Below are 22,358 nucleotides of genomic sequence, written 5' to 3'. Positions count from 1 at the left end.
AGATCTGTTTAATAAACAATCGTTAATGAAGCGTTGTAACTCTTTTTCTTTGTGCAGTTGATAGCATATCAGGGCCAGGGGAAACTATATTCTTTGTATTCAACGAGCAAGTAAAGCATTCGAGTCGTTCACATCGCCTATTTTGCTTGAAACCATTATTCCACAGTTCATGCCCTTCAAAGCCACGAAATACTGAGGTCGTAGCAACAGTGTGGCACAGGCGTACTCAACCAACTGGGAGTCACAGAATCTTCCCCTAGTCGGACTATGGGACCGAGCAACTGCAAATGGCCCCAGTGCCCCTTCTTAGACGTGGTAATTATGGGCGAATTTAGAGCGAATAGCTCTGAATAACCATTTCCCAACCATTCATGACAACTGTGACTACCTCTGATACATACTATGAGGGTTCCATAAGTTCGCACTGAAAGTCTCTTTATTGTTTCGCACCACTGCTGGCGAGTAAAGCCCAATTAAGGGACCCGAGGAATGGGGATAGCGTAAGATGTATGAGAATGATTGATCAAGGGATGATATTCAGGGCGCTTGCCCATCGATGTAGTGTCAGTTTCGCACGAGCTAGCTGAATAATACAGGAAAAAGGACTAATAATTAATCGTCCATGAGAGGTCCGGTGCTGCAGAGGGAGTGTGACCGAACGAATCAGGAATCTAGTCTCTCTGTCCACACTATCGATCTACTTAAAGCTCAGCACTAAGGTGCAGCTTTCTTGAACTAGACCCCACGTACACCTTCTTTGGATAGTCGCTGATGAACCAGTCCTGAGTGACAACATCCCAATTGCTTAGATCCCGACGAGTAAGCTGGGTAGTGAACTCTCCCGTCTCTCCCGGCTTGAGCGACAACTTATCAAAACCGCGCAACTGAACCTTGGGGTCCTTGGGCCCTCCAAGGCTGACGTACAACTGTGGGACCTCGGCGCCGGCGATGGAACCGGTGTTCTTGATGGAGGCTGTCACGGTGTACAGCTCTTCATAGAGAAGTGGGTTACCACCAGGCCCGCCACCGGCGGGCAATAGAGGCTGGGATTTTCCATCATTGGCATTCGGGGGCAGGAACTTCGAGGCAGGCTGGAGGTTGCTCGTGCCCGCAATCTTGGCGGGGTCGCTGCTAGTGAAGTACGGATAGATGTAGTACTTCACATTTTTCCAGGTCTTGGGAAACAGGTAGTCGGACAGAGATTTGCTGAAGGTGCCAAAGGAAGGTGCAGAGATGGTCTTGCCTGATGTCGGCTTATACGGAGACGCCTTGTTCTTCTTGACCCGAATGTTGGAGTATTCGAACGTAGTGTAGCTGAGGCCGAAACCGAACTCGAATGCGGGCGTGATGTCGGCCTTGTCCAGAGCGCGGTAGTCAATGAAGACGCCCTCGGTGAAATCGATCTGCGGTGCCAGCTCGCCGTTGTTGGGTTCGTACAGGACGTCGGGCAGCTGAGTGCGATCACTCGCCCAGCTGAAAGGACTCTTGCCTGACGGGTTGACGTCTCCGTAGAGGACATCCACAATAGCGTTGCCAGACTGATCGCCCGGAATACCGGCCCAGATAATAGCTGATACGTTCGGGTTACTGTACCACTCATCAACAACAACAGGGCCAACAGAGTGGATCACCACAACGGTCTTGTCGCACAAGGCCGACACATTCTTGATCAGGTCGTCGCCGCCGTGCCAAAGGGTCAGATTGTTGCGGTCACCTGCATTCCCGCCAACAGTAATATAGCCCTCGCCCGAGTCGGCGTTCACAAAGACAATGGATACAGTCTCGGCCTGTGAAACCAAATCCGGGATGGCTGTTTGGCCATTGCCTTGTTGCGTGTTAGAATCGTCGGTTACGTAGTCGTCGAAGATGCTCTGGTACGCCGAACCCTCTTGGATGGCCCGGGCCTGGATGGCGGCATCAGGTGTGACGAGGTAGGCGAAGTTGGCAGTGCCGGAACCCCAGGCCATGCCCAAAGTGCCGTTATCACAACCTCGATCGCTGCAACCGTTGGGACCATCCAAATTCGGGCCGGCATCGGACCCGATGACTGCCACCTGCTTCACCTTCTTCAGGGGAAGGATGCCATTATTCTTCAACAGCACGGAGCCTTCAGCAGCAACTTGCCGGGCCACCTTCGCATGGTCGCCACGCACATCAACGTGCCAATTGATCTGTTGGTAGCCCTCGTCCGCGGCAAAGTGGAGGGGGCCTTCTGTCGCAAAGGACCACGAGTCAAAGTTGACCGGTACTTGGTTCTCCATAGTCCGGCCAACCTTGAAGTAGGCAGCCATGATCCGCATGGCCATATCGTCGATCCGCCACTCGGGAACGGTACCGTTAACCACAGCCAAAGTCAGGTTCGCACCCCAAAAGCTCTCGCCCGAGTCAAACGCAGTGTCTCCTGGCATCGTCATATCGAGACCAGCCGCAGCACTTGCGATACCAGTAAGCTGGCCAGTCCAGTCGCTCATAACGAAGCCCTGGAACCCGAGCTCGTTCTTTAGTAAGCCGTTGAGTACCTTCGAGTTCTGGCATGCGTACGAGTTGTTGATCTGGTTGTATGAGCACATAACTGAGCCAACACCAGCGCGGACGGCGTCGGCAAAGGGCCAAAGATACAGCTCATGCATAGTCTGGTCATCAATGTTGGACGAGTACGACGCAACGACTCCATCCTGACCGGCGCTCCGGAAATGCTCCTGCTCGTAACCGATAAAGTGCTTAACACATGCAATCACACCGGCGTCCTGGATGCCCTTGATGGTCTCAGCAACCCCAACACCTGAGAGGACTGGATCCGGTGAGAATCCCTCCCAGTTCCGGCCGGCCTCAGGAGCACGGCCTATCGGGCCACAAACTGGGCCGAGTTGGACAGTGCTACCTTTCCCATGATGTTCCTGGCCCATCGCCAGACCACGGGCGTACATGAGGGCACGATCCCACGTGGCAGCTGCCGTCAGTCCCCCAGGAAATACCGTGTTGTAGTCGGCTAGACGGACGCCGACTGGCGAGTCCTGAGTGCAGAAGCCATTGAAACCCAATCGGGGCACAGATCCAGTGTTTCCGACGCACTGACCGCTCTCCCAACTAAATAATCAGCGTTAGCGTTCGTCCAGTGCATAACAAAAGCTGATGGAGTTAGAACTCCCTACTCACCCAATGCCAGTCGTCAGATTGACCTTCTCCATCAGCGTCAACTGGGAGACAAACGATTTGGCCTTCTCATAGGCTGCTTCCCAGCCCACCTCCTCGGGATTCATCCAAGGCGATGGGTAGCTCGGTGGCGATGGGGGCATGGGCAGCTTATTTCTCTTGTTGAGAGTCTGTCACAGCAAGGAAAGAGTTCGTGTTAATGAAGTTATCTTTTGTATTTCGTTATGGGACTGGCGGGGCCCAATTCATGGGTTCACGTACATCAGTGCCATCTTGACCACGAGAGCTAACATGCGTTGCGACCACGGAGTCGCAGCTCGCTAGGAGGGCAACAGCGACAGTGGTCACCTTCATGCTTAAGGATAGTGAGTGTCTGTCTGAACTAAGTCGACAAGCGCTTCTAGGGAATGGGGATGATCGGTGCCTCTTGAAAAGAGGAGCGAGCTCTGGTGTAAAGATCTCGTCCACAAGCCCCAGGGCAGCTGAAGCCGTTGCTTCTTATATGAAATGTGATCCGTCTCGATCAAATTTGGGAGTCGGTCGGCATTTGCTCCGTCTTACTTCCGCTCACCGTTCAAACTTCTCGGTTGCCCGTGAGCCAATATTTTTGTGGCCGGAGAGGGGAATAGAGCGGAGATCACAATAGGGTCTCCTCCCCCCCCGGTCCTTCCCAAGTTTACATGTTGTAGTAGTGTCTTTGCGCCTGCAGTAGCGCCACCCTAATGCACTAAAGAGCCCGAATATGTACAGGGTACATAGCCCCGAGCTGACTCCACAAACAAAAGCCACCAAAAGTCCGGCTTTTCCAAGACATCTTTTGTGGGATTTCAGATTTCTAGAATTCGACCCTCTTCTCTTTTATTGATAATTCAACACACCAACGGTCGCTGGCATCCACTCAGCATCTTTTATATCTGGATTCGGTCGATTTCCCCAATCCGAACGTTAGCATTCTCCCATTATTGTCTCATGTTACGTAGCAGATTGTCCTTTGATCCTGATGTGAGCCCCCAGCTCGCCAAAAGCCACCACCCTCGTGCCGAGTCTGGTCTGCCGGGTCACGAAATTAAGACAGAGAGAGAGAGAGAGAGAAAGAGAGAGAAAAGAAAACAGAGAAAATAATAAGGGGCTAAGTTGTGCCAAAAGCTTGTTCTCTGCTTGGTTTGCGGGGAATTAAGGCCGATGCTAGTCCCAAGTGGGCCACTTCCGACCATTTTCCGGGCCGCGTTTCAGTCAACAAGGGGCGCGAGAAGACCGACATTCCGCCCAGTGGAGGGGATCCAGGGCCTTTCCGTCCTGTCCTCCCTTCACTCACACAGAAAGTATAATACTAGAAATCCTCTCTTTGATCAACAGGAGGCCAGTGCTGAGATTAGCGAATCCAGAAGTCGATGACAAGGTCCTCCATGCATGGAGCTACGCTGATGGTGCCGACTGAGAGCTGTCAACAATCTTTGAAACAAAGCGCTGGGTCAATTCGTAGGGTAACTACCTTCCCTTTAGGGCTTTGGTGTCACCGCGACTTCCAGTGTAGATCAGCCACGTCTGGGGAAAGCAGGACCTGGAAAGCAGGACCTAGAACGCACACCGCATCTAACTAGACCGAGCCTCGGAAATTGCCCTGTAGGAAACAACGGGTCCTGGGCACAGATCCTTTTGACAAGTGTAACCGTAACAGAGAAATGTGCAAAATTGTTGCACTAATGGCCATAAACCGACATTATCCCGCTATTCCAAGCTAAACTACTAATAGCAGTAGTATGATGGAGTAGAATTCGCTTGCTCGATCTAGCTTGCTTACATGCATGCTGCTATGCGGGGCTGCTATGCGGGGCTGCTATGCGGGGCTGCTATCTAGCGTGGCTCGAAGTGAGCAAGCGCCCACGCCATGAAGACTGAGCCCCGAACTCTATGGCCTCCCAAGCCACCGAGTAGGAGCGCTTGAAGCCGCAATAGAGGCTTAATCTCCCGAAGAAGTATAATTTCAGATTGCGCAATGTATTACTCGTCTCCAATCTCCGCCTATCCCAGAACATTGAGGTCTCATATCCATAGGCTCGACTCCCCGAGCCCATTGCCGAAAGCCTCTCTCCCGATACCACCTCCGCTTCGGCCGGCGCCACTGCCTGTGTGTGCTACCATGGCATCCTCGGTAGCCTTAACAGATCTAGTGTCTCATTTGGGCGTCCTCATAACTACCATACACTACCATCCGTGTGTTCCGGGACCAGGCTTTCCTCACCCCCAGAGCCTTTCTGTTTGGGTTTAGTTACACCGTCGCCTCAGGAGCAGGTCGTGATTTCGTACCTCCGATTGGCTCACTTCCCAGATACCGCGCGATTCTCTTGTGCACACTGGTACGATGGCTCAGGCAACTCTCTAAGCCGCGATTTCCTAATTAGAAGATTGGTCCCATCAAAACGCGATTTTAGGATTCAGCCGTGACTTCTAATAGAGTAAATCAGCGCCACCTAAAGCTAGCAATAAGTTAGATGCCGAAAGAATCCAGAATGTGACAAGTGGAAGTACTGACCAAGTGTTCATGTATCTTAGGCTGGGATAAGGCGAGATCTCGTGCATGCGATTATCGTGAGAACTTCGGCACGCGGAAGCCTTTCTTGAGACCCGCCTGGACTCACCCCATTGTGACAATGATTATTTTTCTACTCTTGCGTCCCAGGAATCTACGGTCAAACACCTTGGGCTCTCTTCGTGGTACAGAGTGTTGAAATAGTAGTTGTGAAAGATTTCGTGGCAACTGCAAAACTGGCCAATATTCAGCCTTCGGTTTCAATAAACGGATTGAAAAACATAAAATATACCTCCAGCGGGTCCAGCTCTACACCAAATATGACAAAGGCTTGCGCTGTAAGTCGTTCCTCTTCTGGATCCGTCTAAGAGCACTCTCATACTCCCGGATGACTAACGAGGTGTATAACCCGGGCTGTTCGTGATAGAACTGGATGCCTTCAAGTTTCTATGGCCTATAGCTGATCATAGGCCCCTTCATGAATTGCTTCAAGGGCTAAGTGACCTTATCGAATTCCCAGTCGATAGGGGTTCGTCGATGTGGCTCTCTGAAACTGGATGCGAGAACTTGCCGCCATCGTTATGGTATTGATGGGGCTCTGAATCTTGGATACTTGGCCAAGATTCGTGTTTCAAAAACCCATTCGTATGGGTGTGAACCTGTGTGAATGATATGTTGCTGTTATTACCACATACCGAAAGATCTCCAGTTCGAGATGATAGGTGGAAGTAGAAAGGAAAAGGTAGAGGCAATGATTCGTATCATGAAAAGCAACAAAACTGCTTCTTAAATAGTAGCATAGAGACAGGATAATAATGGCTATTCAATATTTGAACAATGAAAGATAGCTATACTCGATCTCAGCTAGGCTACTCTGCAGACTCAACTTCGTTCCAGCAGTTCCCCATCGCAACAGATTTAAAGCAGTCGCTTCCAACGAAAAAGTACTTTCTGTCGGCCCTGTTGCAATTTGAGAAAGGCCCATTATAATCCATACATGTCGTCCCATCAAACTGCGAACTACAGCTCCCACTATACTTCCCTGTCGAAGAATCATAATTGATACCGTACGCTTTACTGCAATTCTCGCCGCCATGATTTTTGGCACAGCCGTTGTTTTTCGCGGAGGGGTTCTCGCCGTTATCGTCGTTATTCGGATTCGTGTCACCGCCCGAACCAGCTGTAGGCTCTGGTGCAGCAGAACCGTACTGGCGCTTCTTGACTGGGGAGCGAAAATGATGGTGGTGGTCTAGGGAGCGGCGTCCAAAGTCATAGACGCGAGTATTATCGATCTGACGGATAGGGTGATTCCGTTTTGCGAGGAATATCGTGCCGTCTTGGATGATATTGTTGGCAACTCCGTGTACATGCGACGTCTGTTTCCGGCCTAAAACCGCGTAGTCGCCATCTAGGGCATCGTGCTCGAATTCCCCAAGATGGTTCGCCTCTACCATAAATTCGTTGTGATCTAGGAGCGCAGAAGCCACGGGAAAGTAGACACGCAGCTCTGCTGCATATGAGTCGTAGAAGTGGGACGGGAAGTCTTCTTGAAGGGCGTAGGCATTAATGGAGTAGTACTCCTCAAACAAATCAAGACTCTCAGCTGGGATCTTGATTGTCTGGTACCCAATCAGCTTGACACTCTGATTGTGATACTGGTAATTCTGAGTGCGGATGTAGCGTTCCTCGTAGGCTTCTAGTTCTCGCTTGACAACGCTATGGGATAGTCGTTGCGCTGCTAGGACTGTCGTAGCCGCGGCTAGCAACATTGGTAGGTATAGGAGGAGCATTGTATCAAGAAATGTTGTTAATACAGAATATGAAGAATATCTGAAGCTTTTTTACCCGCGAGTAAATGAGGGGGTTTGTTTGTTTTTATATGTTGTATTCGATTGTGGTTCATGTATTTATTCACATTCAGCAGAGGCTGAGTTGGCTGCATGATGTGTGGAAAATACGAACAGTACTGACTATAATTAGAACCAGAACCTGCCTAAGTAGATGGTAGCAAGCATGAAAAGTGTAAGTGGTCGCCATCCCGTATAGCCAAACCCGTATCGCCAACTCGTATTCAAGCGGCAAACTCAGCCTGAAGGGGCTGACACTTAGGTAAGGAACGAGATTGGCCATTCCTCATGGGTTTAAGCTCAGCCAGGACAATATTTGAATACGGACAGCTGATCTCCACTCACCAGTGCGAACCATTCCACCGCATCGTATACGTATTATAGTGGGGACCCATCTAACAATGTCACCACTATAAATGAAATATACGTACATCCGTTTAAGGCTTAGATCTACGTGGGCAGATACTGACCTCATAACTCAGGCTCTCTACTCTCTACCATCCCGGGAACCTACCAATATTCAACAATCTGGTAGCTCTTCTTCCGAGTCAATCATTTAGAGAACCACCATGCTAATGTTGGTAGCTGCTTCCTTATTTCGCAGGATAGTGGTGAGATCTTAGGGGGCTGAGCTTATTACGACAACGAATACCTACAGTATTTTAGAGGAACAACAACAAGTGGCGATATCTTTATGAAGATTCAAACCTTCGGTCTGTGGAAAATCTCAAAGTCTGGGCAAATGCACCATTTCAGTTGCCCAGTCGTCACGGTTGCGCTTCATGTCAAGGAAATGTAATAGAAGTGAGACACAAAGTCTTTTGGAACCTACATGGCTCTCTTCTCCGGTACCCAGGAAGTCTGGTTACAACAGTTGCACGCGATGCATCCTGACGTTGACTGAGCGAGGCTCTGCCCCCATCATTGGCAGCTCTATTACACGCACTACCCATTTTGAGTGCACGCGCTGCATCGAAAATTGACTATTGGATCACATAACATAGAAAGACTCGCATGACCATATCTTAAAGTCTTTAGGCCTTTGTTTTCGAGGTATCAGGGTCGTTTACGTAAGAACGGCCCATTTAATTTAACTAACGTTACTTATAAGTAATGCGCTATAGAGGATGTAGTGGGAGTAGCCAGAATGGCAGTGTGTCGAGATGGTCCCATGATTTGTTAGTTGTAGAAGTATACGCAGGCTTCGGAGGCAGGAGGGTTTTTGCAGCGCGTACCTGGGTCTTGTCAAACCAAAATGTGGTGGGTTTTATACCGTTAGTCCGAAAAGCGCCACTGGTCGAGTTTCTGCTCTAAATGGTGAACTTCTGTCCAGAATCCGGTACACATAGGGTTCATAATTATACATTATTTGTTATGTGCTGGAGTTTGATGACATCGTAGAGGATTCGGCCCCTCATCCCATCCCCACCGAGCGAACACTGATTGATCACAGTTTTCACAATGTCCGCTTTGTTAGTCACTGGCTTCTCCATCGATTGACCAAAACAGTACTAGCCCCTCTCTGCCAAGCGTACGTGACAAAGAAGATTGATAATTATATGGGATAATCAGGCTCTGCCCGTTTCTTCAGACAGACAGAAAACCGTATTGCGGAGTATTAATCGGGCTCTTATCACTGTGCTGCTGCAGACTTGATGACACCCCCAAGCGGTTGGCGTCCTATCCCACCCCGACCCCTCTCTCCTCCTCCCCACTGGATCTAGGTCAGGCCTTCGGTTCACCGCTGCATTGTTTGCTAGCTATACTTCATCCTGACTCGACATTATCACACTTCCCTTACCTGCTAGACTTTCAGTTATCCGACCACCGGACAACGGGTACCCCCGGGATTATTTCCTTTATTGCTGCTGCTTCCAACCACACTCCCGACACTGTTTTCTGCTCTGACGGGCTCCGACGTCATATTTGGCCATTCATGTGCCACGCGGTGCATAGCGAAATCGCCTGTAGCTGCGTTCTGGGCGTTGTGTGTGTGCGTGGCCGTGAGAGTTTGGAGTGTTGGGTCGAGTATAGATATCAAGAGTTTGCCGTAGGGCGACAGAAGAAAGTATTGGTCTGCTCTCATCTGGTCCAGTCTGAACTTCGAACCATCGGGTCTTTCATCTCGTCACCATGTCCGATGCAGGCGACGTCACAGTGGCGTCTAACGTCCTAGGCACCATCGGCACCGTTCTCTGGTGTATCCAGCTGGTGCCTCAGATCTGGTACAATTGGAAACGCAAGAAGACAGATGGGTTTCCAGCAACTATGATGTTTCTGTGGGCAATCTGTATGTTGGCCTTCTTGTTGGACCCAACAACAGGATAAAGATAGTGCTGATGCTGCTGTCCGATTCTCGTGCAGGCTCTGTTCCTATGGGTGCCTATCTGATTCTGCAGGTGAGATCGTGACTCGGAAGACATAGATGCATACCACCCAGGGCTGACCTTTTTGTTTGGCATAGCAAGTGAATATCCCGCTGCAGATCCAGCCTCAGATCTTTGGCTTCTTTTCCCTGATTAGTTGGAGTCAGATATTGTACTACAATCAGTGGGTTCTGTTCAGCGGCATGTGAAGAATTTCTGCTAATCGTTTGGCGATAGTAACTATACCCTGGTCAAGGCTGTCTTTGCATGTGCCGCCACGATCGCATTATTTGGTGGCTTGGAGGCCCTTTTGATCCTCACGTTGCGAGTATGTGCTTCTCCTCGATGTGAGATACCAGCCATGCTCACCGTCACTTGCAGATTCCATACAATAACGGCGTGCGATGGCCAGATCTCGTTGTTGGAGTCGTCGCCGCCATTCTCCTTAGTGCGGGCTTGTTGCCTCCGTACTTTGAGCTGTGGAAGAGAGATGGGCGCGTGATCGGGTTCAGTGAGTGTGGTCATCCCTGGACGAGATGGAAATGGAAATCCTAACGCAGCTCGGCCAGATTGGGTGTTCTTGGGCATTGACACGATGGGCGGGCTCTTCTCTCTGTTCGCTTTAGGTATGATTGATGGCGTGGGAAATGATCGATCGCTATGTACCTGACTGACCTATTCTCAGCGGCCCAAGGGACCTTTGACATTCTGGCTGGGGTGTTGTATATCATTGTGTAGGTTAACCTATCCTGATAGGGTCGCATGCCAACTAACAACTCCCCACAGGGTGGTCCTTGAACTGGGCATCTATATTAGCCACATCATCTGGCGGTTCCGGTACCGCCAACTTCGGAGAGAGGCCAAGGCTGCTGGGAAGAGTATTGATGATCTGTTGGAATCGCAGCGGAATGACACGGAGGAAAGTCAGGACCCGGAGAAGGGCGTAGGGGTCGGGAATGTAGACCATGGGCAGACAGAATGCAGTTAGTTCCGACCAAGCAGACCAGTCAATACTAATCCCGCGTTATAGTTAGTGTCGGATAGGTGCATGAATGGATCGTCAAACGATCCCCCCTCTTCTTCTGGCATCCTTCTCTCTTTGCTCATCTTTTCTTTTGTTTCTCTTCTGCTCTTTGTCTTTTATCCTGCTTTCCGCCCCTCGGGGCTGTTTACTCACGCCCTACATCCGAGTCATCGGTCTCTGCCCCCAAAAAACCAAATACCGAAGCGTTGATCAGCCCCTGACCCTGACCCTGACCCCTCTAGCTACTAGCTCCAGCCCTCCTTAGCCTCCCTGGTAGCTGTGGTAGACAGCGGTGATGTGACCAGCACCATCACTCTCATGATGCCTGACCGACGGCTGTCGCGTCTGAAGGCCAAGTTCCTACGCCGATCACCGCTGTCGCCCAAAACGGTCAACGGGGCGGACCCGCGTGGTGTCCACCACCCCATCTCTTCTCCCTGTCCTCCGCACCTCTTCGACTCCGCCAGCGACAAGTCCCCCTACAGCATCGTCTCCCGCTGCTCAGGCGACTTCGATCCTGCTGACGACGCTCCGTCGCCGCTCGCCCAGGAAGGTCCCGATACCAGGAGCTCGCAGCCTCCGTCAGCCGGCTCGCCACCGCCCGGAGAGCTCCAGTTTTCTCACGACCATCGCGCGTGTACCCCTCCGCCGACCGAGCCCACGCATTCGTCGTTACATACGCCTCTCATCGTCGACGTCCCGTCTTCCCTTGACACCCCTCCGCTGCTGACGCCCGAAGCTTCAGAGGATACTCCCTTCCAGCCGGTACCCTTCGAAGTTCGACCACCGACATCAATCGAGACTCCGATCTCCCCAACAACCCTCGAGACCGTCGTTGAGACCCCTGTAGACGACCGTCGCCCTTCTGTATCTTGGTCTTTGCCCGACAGCCGTCCCAGCCTTGCCATCCGTCGACAATCCCTTCTCCCTGCATCGCACCACCACTTGATCAACGGGCTGTTGGGGCGAGATTCCATCTCCTCGCAAGGTGGCCAGGGCAGTGCACAGGCTCCTCCCGCCCCTGCCGAGATGGTGCAGCGCCGGATTTGGGTCAAACGGCCGGGTGGCTCGGCCACCCTGGTCCCGTGCTTGGAGGACGCGGTAGTGGACGAGCTGCGCGACCAGGTTATCATGAAATACGCGAATTCGCTCGGTAAGAGTTTTGATTCTCCGGATATTGTGATAAGAATCACCCCAAGGGAAGGCTCGAATCGACAAGCTCACCCGGAGAGGCTGCTCAGCCCGGAGGAATTATTGGCCACAGTCCTCGACACATACTATCCCGGAGGCCAGGCTATCGAAGAGGCGTTGGTCATTGATGCGCCAGCGCGTCGAACCCCGAAACCATCGCCGCGCCATTCGATCTATCACCACCACCATTCCGAGCCGGGCGAACATGGCGACTATTTCCCTCTCATGCCTGTGAACGCCAATGGACAAACACCGCCTCCACACCCGGCGAGTGCGGGCGGCGGTACCGCTGCACCGTCCATCTCCATTCTTAATACCGGCGTGGCCCCTCCCCTGCCATCCCCGGGGACCCGGGGATCCCGGCATCACCGTCGACCGCCGCTCACGCGGCATACAACAAATTCGCCAACCCTAATTGAAGGACCTCCCGTGGCGGGTATGTGTTGCGAACAATATGCAGAATGATCACTGACTTTTTTAGATATTGGCATCTCTCCTCATAGTCAAACTCCCGCCGCACCGCCGGCCCCGGCTGTGCCTACACCACCCGCAGTACCAGCTGAACCTTCACAGCTGAAGACGCACACGCCACCAGCACCGATGGTATCGCCGCGAAATTTACGCAAAGGAAAGGCTTCCCCATCACCCGCTACGGTTTTTGGTGGCCTAATCGACGGCACCGTGCCTCCTATCAATGTCCTGATCGTGGAAGACAACATCATCAATCAACGGTTGCTTGAGGCGTTTATGAAACGGTTGAGCGTGCGTTGGAAGTGCGCAGCAAATGGAGAAGAGGCGGTGCGGAAATGGCGACAGGGTGGATTTCATTTGGTTCTGATGGACATTCAGCTGCCGGTTATGAACGGATTAGACGCGACCAAGGAGATCCGACGGCTGGAGCGGTTGAATGGAATTGGAGTCTTTTCCAAAACGGCCTCTGGGCGCTCCAGCGCGTCAAGCACCAATGCTGCAGCTCCACACGAGAAACGACCTGGTCTTCAACGTTCTCTCAGTGAGGAGGATACGCTGACTGATCTCACACAGTTCCGGAGTCCGGTGATTATTGTCGCGTTGACGGCCAGCAGTTTGCAAAGTGACCGGCACGAGGCACTAGCTGCTGGCTGTAATGATTTCTTGACAAAACCCGTCGGTTTCCCATGGCTTCGGCAAAAAATGACCGAGTGGGGTTGTATGCAGGCCCTGATCGATTTTGAGGGCTGGCGCAAATGGCGCGGGTTCATGGACTCCCCCTATCTTCGTCGCCCTCCGGCGATAGCGCAGTCAGCCCGATGCAGACAGGCGACAACAAACAGATCGGCCGAGACCCAATGTCTCCATCGACTCGGCGCACTACTGCCGCCAACAAACCCCACGGACAACGCCCTACCCTACCTGATGCCGCAGAGATCATGCGCGAAGACTCCTGGGGCAGCGGCAGCGGCGACACGGATTCGCCCACAAGTCCGAACCTAACGCCTGCGGATTCTATTGTTCCTGCTCCTGTGGATGAGCCTTCTCTGAATGGTCAGTGATCTAGGAACCACCCACTCTTCTCTCTGCATACGGCCACCACCTATATTTCCACTTGGATACCCCGCATGGCAATTCTATTCTTCTCAATTATTTTCGGGTCTGCATCAATGCCATCAGACCTTTTTTGCATTAACCTTTCTTGACGTTTTGTGACTGCATACGCGTTTGTCTTTTTTCTCTCTGTCTACTCTTGTCTTTTGGCTTGGTGTTCCTGAATGTTTACATGCATATACATGGAGGGGGCATCTCGCACACGACTTTTGAGATGTCCGAATGTCTTGCTTGATGTTCAAATGTCTAAACTTGGGCCTTGTCTCGGCCTTTGGCCTCCTTTTTTTATATTATCGAGTAGTAATCTTAGTAGGATATGACTGCATCTATATCTCATCTATAGTTCAACATCTTGTCATTCATGAGCAGTATCCAACGGTCTATCGCCTATCCTACATGATCCAGCAACTTCACTGTGGCTCAATGGCCCTAAGCTCCGGGTACTCGGGCAGTTTCCCACCCCCCCCCCCCCCCCCCTCCCCGACCCGCCGCAGAAAACTTCGAGATAAAATCAGGAATCTTCAGAGAACAAACACCCCCGTAAAGTAGCATCGTATGCGAATCGCCCACTGCGACATGGGCATGGCAAGATGCACCAATCCCAGATAAAGCGTCTGCATCTCATTGACAAACGGCCTGAATACGGCCTCATAGCTTGCCAGCGCACCGCCCAGATCCCCAGGATGTTGCATAATCTCTCCGGCGAGGACATAAGCCCCAACAAAGCTAGCTGTAGATCCCATCCCCGTCAACGGCGACGGACAGTAACCTGCAATCCCCAGAAGAACCACCCGCCCCTTATACCAAGTATCCGTTCTCACCTGAACAAGCTCCTGGCAGTAAAAATTATCCGCGGACTTCATCCCCTCCACAAACCGCTCCGTCTCCCACAATGATATCAGGCTCCAGCAGCATCAAAGTTAAAGAAATCCAGATCCCGGTTGATGTCTGGAGAGTTTCTGCTGCCACCGGCCCGAAACTCTGCGCCTGTGCCAATCAAGTTTTCAGTTAGCCCAAGGTCCCCAGAACTGTTTGGGCCAGCAGTCAGATTGTTCAACAGCGTCCAGTACCAGGTGTCATTGAGACAGGGGTCTTGTGTGTTTGGAGCACTGTTGTTCCGGAGTTTGTTATGTTTTTCGACTGTCGTCTCTACCCGGTCATCAATCAAATCCTTGGGCGCCTCGATGGTCCACGGCAGCTTAGGCAATCCCAAAATCATGGATATTGTCCCCTGCACCAGGGGCGGAAGCGACTCGGCTCGTGGAAGTCTGCCGCTCGCCAAGCTCTGATCAATACACGTTGATAATAGAAGGTAAGCTCGGGGGTACTTCAGAAAGGCCTCAATCCAGCCTTTAATTTTCAGTCGTTTAAATGAAGGAACCATTCCGCCATGTTGCTTTTCGTCACCGGTAGAGTGAGAATCTAAGCATCGAGGGATTTCGCTCGTCGATGTCGCATTCCCTTGCGTTTCATTTTCGAGAAAGAGATTCTTCGTGATTGTGTACGCAAGATGAAGTATCTCATTTGTGCCCTCGGAAAAGAAGTCTGTCACGTCGTAGGCTTTTCGAGATTGAGTGACGACTCCTGAGCAGTGGTCGAGAGCGCGCCCTCGTTCCAGCATCTCCGAATATGAGGACGACAGTTTGACATCTATCGCTGCTAGAACCATGGGAGTTCCGCAATACGCCAGTCTGTAAAGTTTTATAGGTCTGAGCAATCCGTCCATGGCTATAAACCAAACAAATTTAGTGTACTTACACACCAAGTGGGATGTTTTCTGTAAAGTCCTTGGAGGCAAAATATGCCATTGTTTGGGTCATTTGAGACACAGAGCCTTGCAGTTCTTTTGCTATAGCCAAGAGCATTGTAGTAGACTTGTCTCGTAGAACCTCGCGATGTGTTTCCAGAAGAAGTGTTTCATGGTGAGCAAGCGCCATGCGGGCAGTCCTAAAGGAAATCGGTAATTAGTAAATTTGCAACTCAAGTTGGCAATTCCTGGCATTCAGCCAAGCCACTGGTGCTTACTGGCAATGCATCATGGTCAGATGAGTGAGAATATCAATGGTCTCTTGCTGTGGGAGGTCCGTTGGACGCAAAGACGTTTGGAACTCGTTCTTCCACCGTGCGAGGCTGCTCTTTATCGTTCCAATCCTATCGAGACTTACATGAAGTTCATCGGATGACAGACATGGAACAAAACCGTCTGATGCTGAGAAAGCGATCGATATGACATCTGTCAAAATAATTGCCAGTCGACATTGCGCTTGGAATATCTTCAAAGACGCGCGCTTAGACTTTGGCTCATATACTGCAGAAAACATGATCTCGTCTGAAAAGACCTCGTCCTCCAAATAACCGATTCTCGGAGTGAAATTTGCTGAAATAAACTGAGGCCGACGATGACGTCCGAGCCACAGTATTCTGTCGCGCACAAAGACGGACCACCACAGCCGCTTTTTGGCAACATTCTTTGGGTCATTATCTGGGATATTTGTATCGATTCGCAACACCATGGCGTTTTGAATTGCACATAGATTCCATGTCATTGTGGCCTGTGGATCTTCCGCCGTGGTGTGAAATGTAAGCAGCATAGAACCTTGAGCTCTGGCTAAGGGATCATTTTCGAAGCCTGTGTCATACAGAACCTGTTTAAATAAGCACCGGACGTTTTTAGCCAATCCATTAATTGCATCGTATTAAGTGAGCCGTAGTACTAGAACTAATAGTGGGCTAAAAGTGAAAAATTCGTCGTAACCCACCTTGGCGCGATTGTAAAGTATCTTTCTGGCCTCATGAATGTTGAGAAAGCCACATTGTTGAATGATCTCAATGGGTACATACTAGGTTGTTTATAAGATTCCGACGAAGATGGGGATACACCTGTGGATACGTACCGCACAGCTAGCAAATAGCATTGCTTGAAACACGAAAAGGGAAATTTTCGGTAAACCAATTGGACTGTCATTAGACTGGAGGTAAATATTCCAGAAATGCGACTCATCCAATATAGGAAGGCAGGGGTGCAAAAGTAAGAAGTACTTTCCAAGGAACACATCGATTGCGAGCTTCGGTGGTATCTCCAGACAGCCATTTGTTGCCAAAATATGTACTTCGCTCATTGGAAGAGTAGATAGACCCTCTAATTCCAGGAAATTCTGTCCAGGAACGGCAAATCCAGTATTGCCTATCATCATTTGAGACGTATCCACGCTAAACGGACCAGGCAGGTTGCTTGAATCGGGCATTTCAATGAGTAAATCTGAGCCCATTTGCGCCTGCATATCAGGATAGCCCGAGTCCTGCAGAATGGTCTCGGCTTGAGGAGGTGACTCATTCTCACTGGATACCGAGGGGTTCACACGCTGGTGGCCAACCGCTCTTGTCGATTTTGGACGCGAGCATGCGCCATCATCTTTTTGAAGTTTTTTGAAGCGTGCGGTGGTGTTAGGGCGCAAAGTACAGTCAGTCCGATCATCCAGTTTGCAGTTTGTGCAGGGGTATCCGGAAAGTGCTGCATCGCATCGTACTTTACGCCAATGGCAGTGATAGCAAGCCGCAGCTGCTCTTCGAATGCGCCTCTCGGGTGGTCGAGACACTTTGTTTTGATACATTTGTAAGAATAATTTTCTGGATTGAGTTTGATGAGGACAATAACTGAACGACGTCTGAATGATACTTTTTAGGAGACAAGAATTCTCCACGGGGAGTTGACAGACAGGACTCTCTCCCACCTTGGGGATCATTGTGATACCCCACAATATTCTTAAAGTGTGCACAGACACTTCCCCAGAAAACCGCGCGCCCGTCCAAGCGAGAGAATCAGGAACTGGTCCGATAATGGTCAAGTTTGGGATATTGATCAAGTGCAAATAATCTCGGGAGTGCCATTGCCCCGCACATTGGATGCTTTCCTCGGTCCGCTCATCCCGATATCCTAAGGGAGCAAGTGGGGCGGGCTTCTTCCCCCGTGCTCTCGGTTCGTTCACGAGGCTTGCGCGCGTTGGGGAAGAGCTTCGTTATTAAAGTCAACCGAGGCCGAAAAATCAATTCTGAGAAGCTATGTTAATTCAAGACCAAGTTGCTCTAGTGCCAATTGTGTTAAGTGAAGTAGACAGATAGATAAGTCCGTAATCCTCCTCCTTGCATCTCTACTATCACGAAGCTCAAATTTGTGTTTTTAAGATTCCCAATTCAAGGGCCATGGAAGATGTGAAAGCTACCAGGCATTGTCAACACTGGCGCAGCCCCGCGAAGAGTAATCACGAGATTGATCTCGAAGCCGCCTAAAAAATGCAGAAAGTTGATTTTCATATGTCTGGAGGGGTCTCAGAAGCCGATTTCAAAGCTTCTTCAATTGGGCGCTTTCTATACTTTTGTTTCTCAACATTGCCTTTCGGTATAATAGGTCCGCCGCAAGGTAGTCTATACTGGTCCTATTATTCAAGAGGGGACATTATCTTCTTCATGATGACACATGTTCATAATTTCGAAGGTTTATAACTTTGTCCTCTCTTCTCGATCCGTCGAGAAACTTTTTCTCGACCATATAGTTACAGTACTTTCGAGAAACGGTGTCACCACTTACTCTCTTCGACTCTTTCTCGAGCCCTAATTTCAAGAGCCATTAGGCTGCTGTGTCGAGAGTAGTCCATGAATCGCATGTTTTGAAACCGTGTCGTAAATACAGCCTCGTTTCACAACGGCAAGCTACAGTAAAAATACGTTATGCCTCAACTTGGAGCACTCCAGTGCCCGGTGGTCAGAAAGAATGTCGAAAGACTCTTATGCCCTTAGTCCCAATCAACTCCGGTCTCCAGCCGCGGTATTCACAAAAGACAAATGCTATTCCGCGGTGACGAACCAACCTTCTCTCCTGCTGAGGGTGGGGTTTTCGATCCACATCGGACCGCAGTAAGTAAGGATCTAATTTTAAATCTGTATTTTTTGTGCGTAATCCTGAGGGGTTCATGTCAAAATTGAGCCATGCCGCGGAGGTTTCCTAGGCCGAGATATTAATTGGCTGGCACGAGGCCGGCGCACAGACGCGGTGCTCAGCCCTCTTCTCTTATCATCCCTCTTCTCTCGTCATACCTCTTCTCTTGTCATCCCTCTTCTCTTGTCATCCCTCTTCTCTTATCACCTTCAAGGCATCATCCATCTCTATCTATCCTCCCTCTATATGATTTTCTATTTATCTACAAGATGTCGCTATTAGAACTCCCTACTGAATTAATCCTGCTCATTGCACTCTCCCTCCCTGAAAGCGCTCTCGCCCATCTACTACAAGTTCATCGCTCCCTTTACAAACGTCTCCTGCCGAATCTTTACCAGCGCCATCTACGAGACAGTAAACTTCAAGAAGGGCTCTTCTGGTGCACTGCCACGGGCAATGAAGCTGCTGTCAAAAACTTCCTTCACTACGGGGCAGACGTGAACGCCTGCATGGGAATTTTCTCAATTCGTCATTCAAAAATACCTTTCCAGCCGTGGTTCAAGGTGCAGGCACCCCTGAATATAGCAGCAAACACAGGAAACGACAAATTAGTTGCCTTACTACTAAACCATGGGGCGAATGTTCACGGATTCCCTTCACGTTACTGGGGCACAACCCAGCCGGCGGTAGTAGATGCCCTGTTATCCGGCCATGAGAGCACGGTCCGGCTTTTATTATTGCATGGGTCACCTATCCATGAGCCTGACATGGAACAAAGTGGGCTGGTCCACTGCGCAATATATAGGGGGCAAATTTCTCTTCTCAAATTGTTAGTTGAGTTCAAGGCAGATCTCAATATTCCCTTGCAGGGAAGGTATCCTTTGAACAGAGCTGTATCATCTCGCAATCTCTCAACAGAGATAGTTCAGCTCCTGCTGGATAATGGCGCAGATATAAGTTTAGCGAATGGTCATCCTGGCTTCCTGTTAGACCAAGCGATTCATGGCACAATTGATACTTTGCGTCTATTGCTTGACCGTGGAGTAACCTATCCACGAGATGAATTTGGGGATTGGTTTGTGAGATTGGTTAGCAACTGTACAGTCGAGACGGTGCATCTGTTGCTCGAATACGGTTATGCGCCGAATATCGAGACGCTGTCGAGTGCGGTAAGGGCTCGGCGGGGAGATATTCTGCAGCTCTTCATTGACAGCGGTGTGGATCTAAATATGAGAGATACGAGAGGGTTTACTCTTCTCCACACGGCCATCTTTTGCTGTATACCCATAAGTCCGCCAACTGGAATCTGTGGCAGGGGGGTGACATGTCGCAAGCCCGGTAGGGAGAATCTGGTGCGTAAAATAGAACCTGTTCCGCAGCGGGTCTCACCTACGTGTATGAGTGACAAGGTTGAAAAAGACTCCCCGGAGGAAATCGTGCGCTGCCTGATCCGCGAGGGTGCAGACCTCAACGCCCTAGACGCGCGGGGGCGCACCCCGCTGGATCTCGCCAGAGAATGCCCTCCGGCGATACAGCAGATTCTTATCGATGGTGGAGGTAAACAGGGAAAGATGGCATGAATAATAAATTTACTAGCTAGGTAGATATTATCTCTCCTCCATGAGCTTAGAGGAATATCCCACCAATATACTTATGGAATTGCATCTGCAATGATACCACCAGTATCCACCGTGCCAAAATTCGAAGTCAGGAAATAGATATCTTGCATGCCCGGTATCATCCCTATGTTTTGTTTAATTTGTCCTCAAACCTTGTGAATGGTCTTTATTCCATACGGAAGATCACCCCGTCTGTGTAATTTGTTTTGCGGGAGAAATGCAAAGGCAGGTAGTACAAGGAGACAGCGTGCCAGATCGTGACGTATCCTGTCGCTGGTTCAATGATTTGCATTTGAATCCATAAATCTAGGAATAAATCCCACCTCGAAGCTCATTGTACAGTTTTTTACAAGTACGATGTAATCATGTTCTCTGCGTACCTGTAGCCATGACGTACGGAAACTTTTGCTACGATTCAACTACTCTATACACGAAATAGCGCATCTTGGCATAGGGTTCGAGAAAGAGTCGAAGAGTGTAAGTGGTGACACCGGTTTCCGGAAGTACTGTAGCAGCCTAGAACAAATCGTGGGTACCTGAGGGTTTTCGATGCTAATCTTCTACATGACAACACATGTATAATCTTTATCCAAATGAGGAGGATAAAGAGAAGGCTCACGATATGAGAGACTCTCCTATTGTTGTTGATCGTAAAGAATACAAAATGTATAGGAACACAAAAAAAGAATTTAACGGGAAAAACGCAAGGAGAGCAAAGAACAGTGAAGATCATTCAAGACATGTCAACACCGCTAGGCCATATTCCGCAATCGACGGCGCATGTCCCTCATGTAATATTTCATAGGTATAGTGCGAATGAACCTCGGGATAATTGGGTAAGCGACCTTGGCTCCAAGCATAACTGATTTGTAGAATGTTCGCCGAGTGCTGCTCGTTTTCAAACCGTATCCTTCGCGGACATGGTCTGGAAGCATTTGAGCTGTCATTATGCGGACGATCGGCAGACCCATCCGCAGAGGCAAGAACAAATGCTTGTTGTAAAGAAGATCCTTCGCAATGCTTTGTGCGTGAGCTGTGATCTCCAGCCCAGCCACCGTAGTATCCCAGTATCGCCAGAAAGCCTTCCGATTCTTTGGCCACTTCTCCGGGGGCACGCGAAGAGACACAGCCAGGACCGAAAATTCCTGGTATATATGATTTGCCTTTTTCGGCTCCATTTCTCCATATATCTCTTCGTACATGTAAATTCCGCTGGCATAGAGAGTAGCGGCAACCCATACCTGGAGTTCGGGATCATCTGCAGAATAGTCGGACCCTTGCACCTCTGCATGAGCTCGATTGACCATTGTAATAACCGCTTTCTTCTCCTCTTTTGTGCCGTATGCCATGCAGTAGACAAATGTGAGGGTAGTCCGAAGTCGACGCAACGGGCTGTAGGCAAAACTGCTATGGTTGTCTACGCCCTTGGCGACCCCTGGCATAGCAACCTGTAACAAAATTGCTGCGGCTCCCGCCGCTAGCAGGATGCCTTCTCGAACGACTTTCTGCACCTGTTGGGAATTCTGCAGAGAATCGAGCAGGTCATCTTCGGGGACAACACCCAGATGTTTTTGCTCAAAGAATTTTGACTGCCGGGGCTCTGGAGTATTCAATCGGTCTAACTGCGCTGATCCTTGAAGATCGGCTGTGGCCGTGCTGGGCTTCTCGGTCATCTCGTCCATAGTTACCAGTTTTGAATAGATAATGTTTTGGTCAGTTTAGTGATTCAGGGAGGGAAGATTGATCCGTTCATCGACTCAGTAAACAAAAGTATTAAATAGTTCCAAGCAGCAAGCTGTAGTAGTAGCTCACCTCCCAGATTGCAAACCACGGGAAAGGGTTGATAAGTTTCTGAGGGGTTGCCGTGGTGGACGGTCCGAGGCGCAGATGCTCCCGCGGTAGCATGCATTATTGCAAAAGCCCTATTATGGTAGCGAAGGAGCGAGTCTACTGATTCTCGTTTTAGGTGTAGCGAAAGTGGATCCAACACATGCAGCCTTCTGCGAGGTGACTGTCTCATGGTCTTTTAGGTTAATGGGATCTGGGGTTCCCCGCACGGTTAGTATGTAGACACCTAACCGAAGGAGTTGATGAAAGTTTTACTTTCATGA

At 50.1% G+C, this 22,358-nt stretch overlaps 7 protein-coding genes across 7 annotated transcripts; 2 read left to right on the top strand and 5 right to left on the bottom strand.

The window, feature by feature from the left end:
• Positions 1-701: 701 nt before the first annotated feature.
• On the bottom strand, positions 702-3,296 carry N7510_003271 (beta-glucosidase; the record flags this gene model as incomplete). Its single annotated transcript, XM_056975198.1, has 2 exons — positions 702-3,087; positions 3,157-3,296. 2 exons carry the CDS (start codon positions 3,294-3,296, stop codon positions 702-704), a joined length of 2,526 nt encoding a protein of 841 aa, XP_056835154.1.
• A 3,256-nt stretch (positions 3,297-6,552) lies between these two features.
• On the bottom strand, positions 6,553-7,452 carry N7510_003270 (uncharacterized protein; the record flags this gene model as incomplete). The annotated part of the gene is made up of 1 exon (XM_056975197.1): positions 6,553-7,452. The coding sequence occupies one exon, from the start codon at positions 7,450-7,452 to the stop codon at positions 6,553-6,555; it is 900 nt and encodes a 299-aa protein (XP_056835153.1).
• A 2,211-nt stretch (positions 7,453-9,663) lies between these two features.
• N7510_003269 (uncharacterized protein) lies at positions 9,664-13,643 on the top strand (the record flags this gene model as incomplete). The annotated part of the gene is made up of 11 exons (XM_056975196.1): positions 9,664-9,820; positions 9,895-9,929; positions 9,995-10,080; positions 10,134-10,224; positions 10,278-10,407; positions 10,466-10,522; positions 10,582-10,630; positions 10,683-10,879; positions 11,186-12,547; positions 12,593-13,346; positions 13,388-13,643. 11 exons carry the CDS (start codon positions 9,664-9,666, stop codon positions 13,641-13,643), a joined length of 3,174 nt encoding a protein of 1,057 aa, XP_056835152.1.
• Positions 13,644-14,216: 573 nt separating this feature from the next.
• Positions 14,217-14,438, bottom strand: N7510_003268 (monooxygenase; the record flags this gene model as incomplete). Its single annotated transcript, XM_056975195.1, has 1 exon — positions 14,217-14,438. The coding sequence occupies one exon, from the start codon at positions 14,436-14,438 to the stop codon at positions 14,217-14,219; it is 222 nt and encodes a 73-aa protein (XP_056835151.1).
• A 155-nt stretch (positions 14,439-14,593) lies between these two features.
• Positions 14,594-17,306, bottom strand: N7510_003267 (Zn(II)2Cys6 transcription factor; the record flags this gene model as incomplete). Its single annotated transcript, XM_056975194.1, has 4 exons — positions 14,594-15,386; positions 15,454-15,642; positions 15,721-16,340; positions 16,590-17,306. 4 exons carry the CDS (start codon positions 17,304-17,306, stop codon positions 14,594-14,596), a joined length of 2,319 nt encoding a protein of 772 aa, XP_056835150.1.
• A 1,591-nt stretch (positions 17,307-18,897) lies between these two features.
• N7510_003266 (ankyrin repeat domain-containing protein) lies at positions 18,898-20,208 on the top strand (the record flags this gene model as incomplete). Its single annotated transcript, XM_056975193.1, has 1 exon — positions 18,898-20,208. The coding sequence occupies one exon, from the start codon at positions 18,898-18,900 to the stop codon at positions 20,206-20,208; it is 1,311 nt and encodes a 436-aa protein (XP_056835149.1).
• A 791-nt stretch (positions 20,209-20,999) lies between these two features.
• N7510_003265 (oxygenase MpaB family protein) lies at positions 21,000-21,929 on the bottom strand (the record flags this gene model as incomplete). The annotated part of the gene is made up of 1 exon (XM_056975192.1): positions 21,000-21,929. One exon carries the CDS (start codon positions 21,927-21,929, stop codon positions 21,000-21,002), a length of 930 nt encoding a protein of 309 aa, XP_056835148.1.
• Between the last annotated feature and the right edge of the window lie 429 nt (positions 21,930-22,358).

The sequence above is a fragment of the Penicillium lagena genome (genome assembly GCF_028827675.1).
Source record: "Penicillium lagena strain IBT 129212 chromosome Unknown utg000002l_segment0_segment0, whole genome shotgun sequence".
NCBI classification, from domain to species: domain Eukaryota; kingdom Fungi; phylum Ascomycota; class Eurotiomycetes; order Eurotiales; family Aspergillaceae; genus Penicillium; species Penicillium lagena.
The sequence above is the reverse complement of the archived record's forward strand: the minus strand, read 5'-3'. Positions and strand labels throughout refer to the sequence as shown.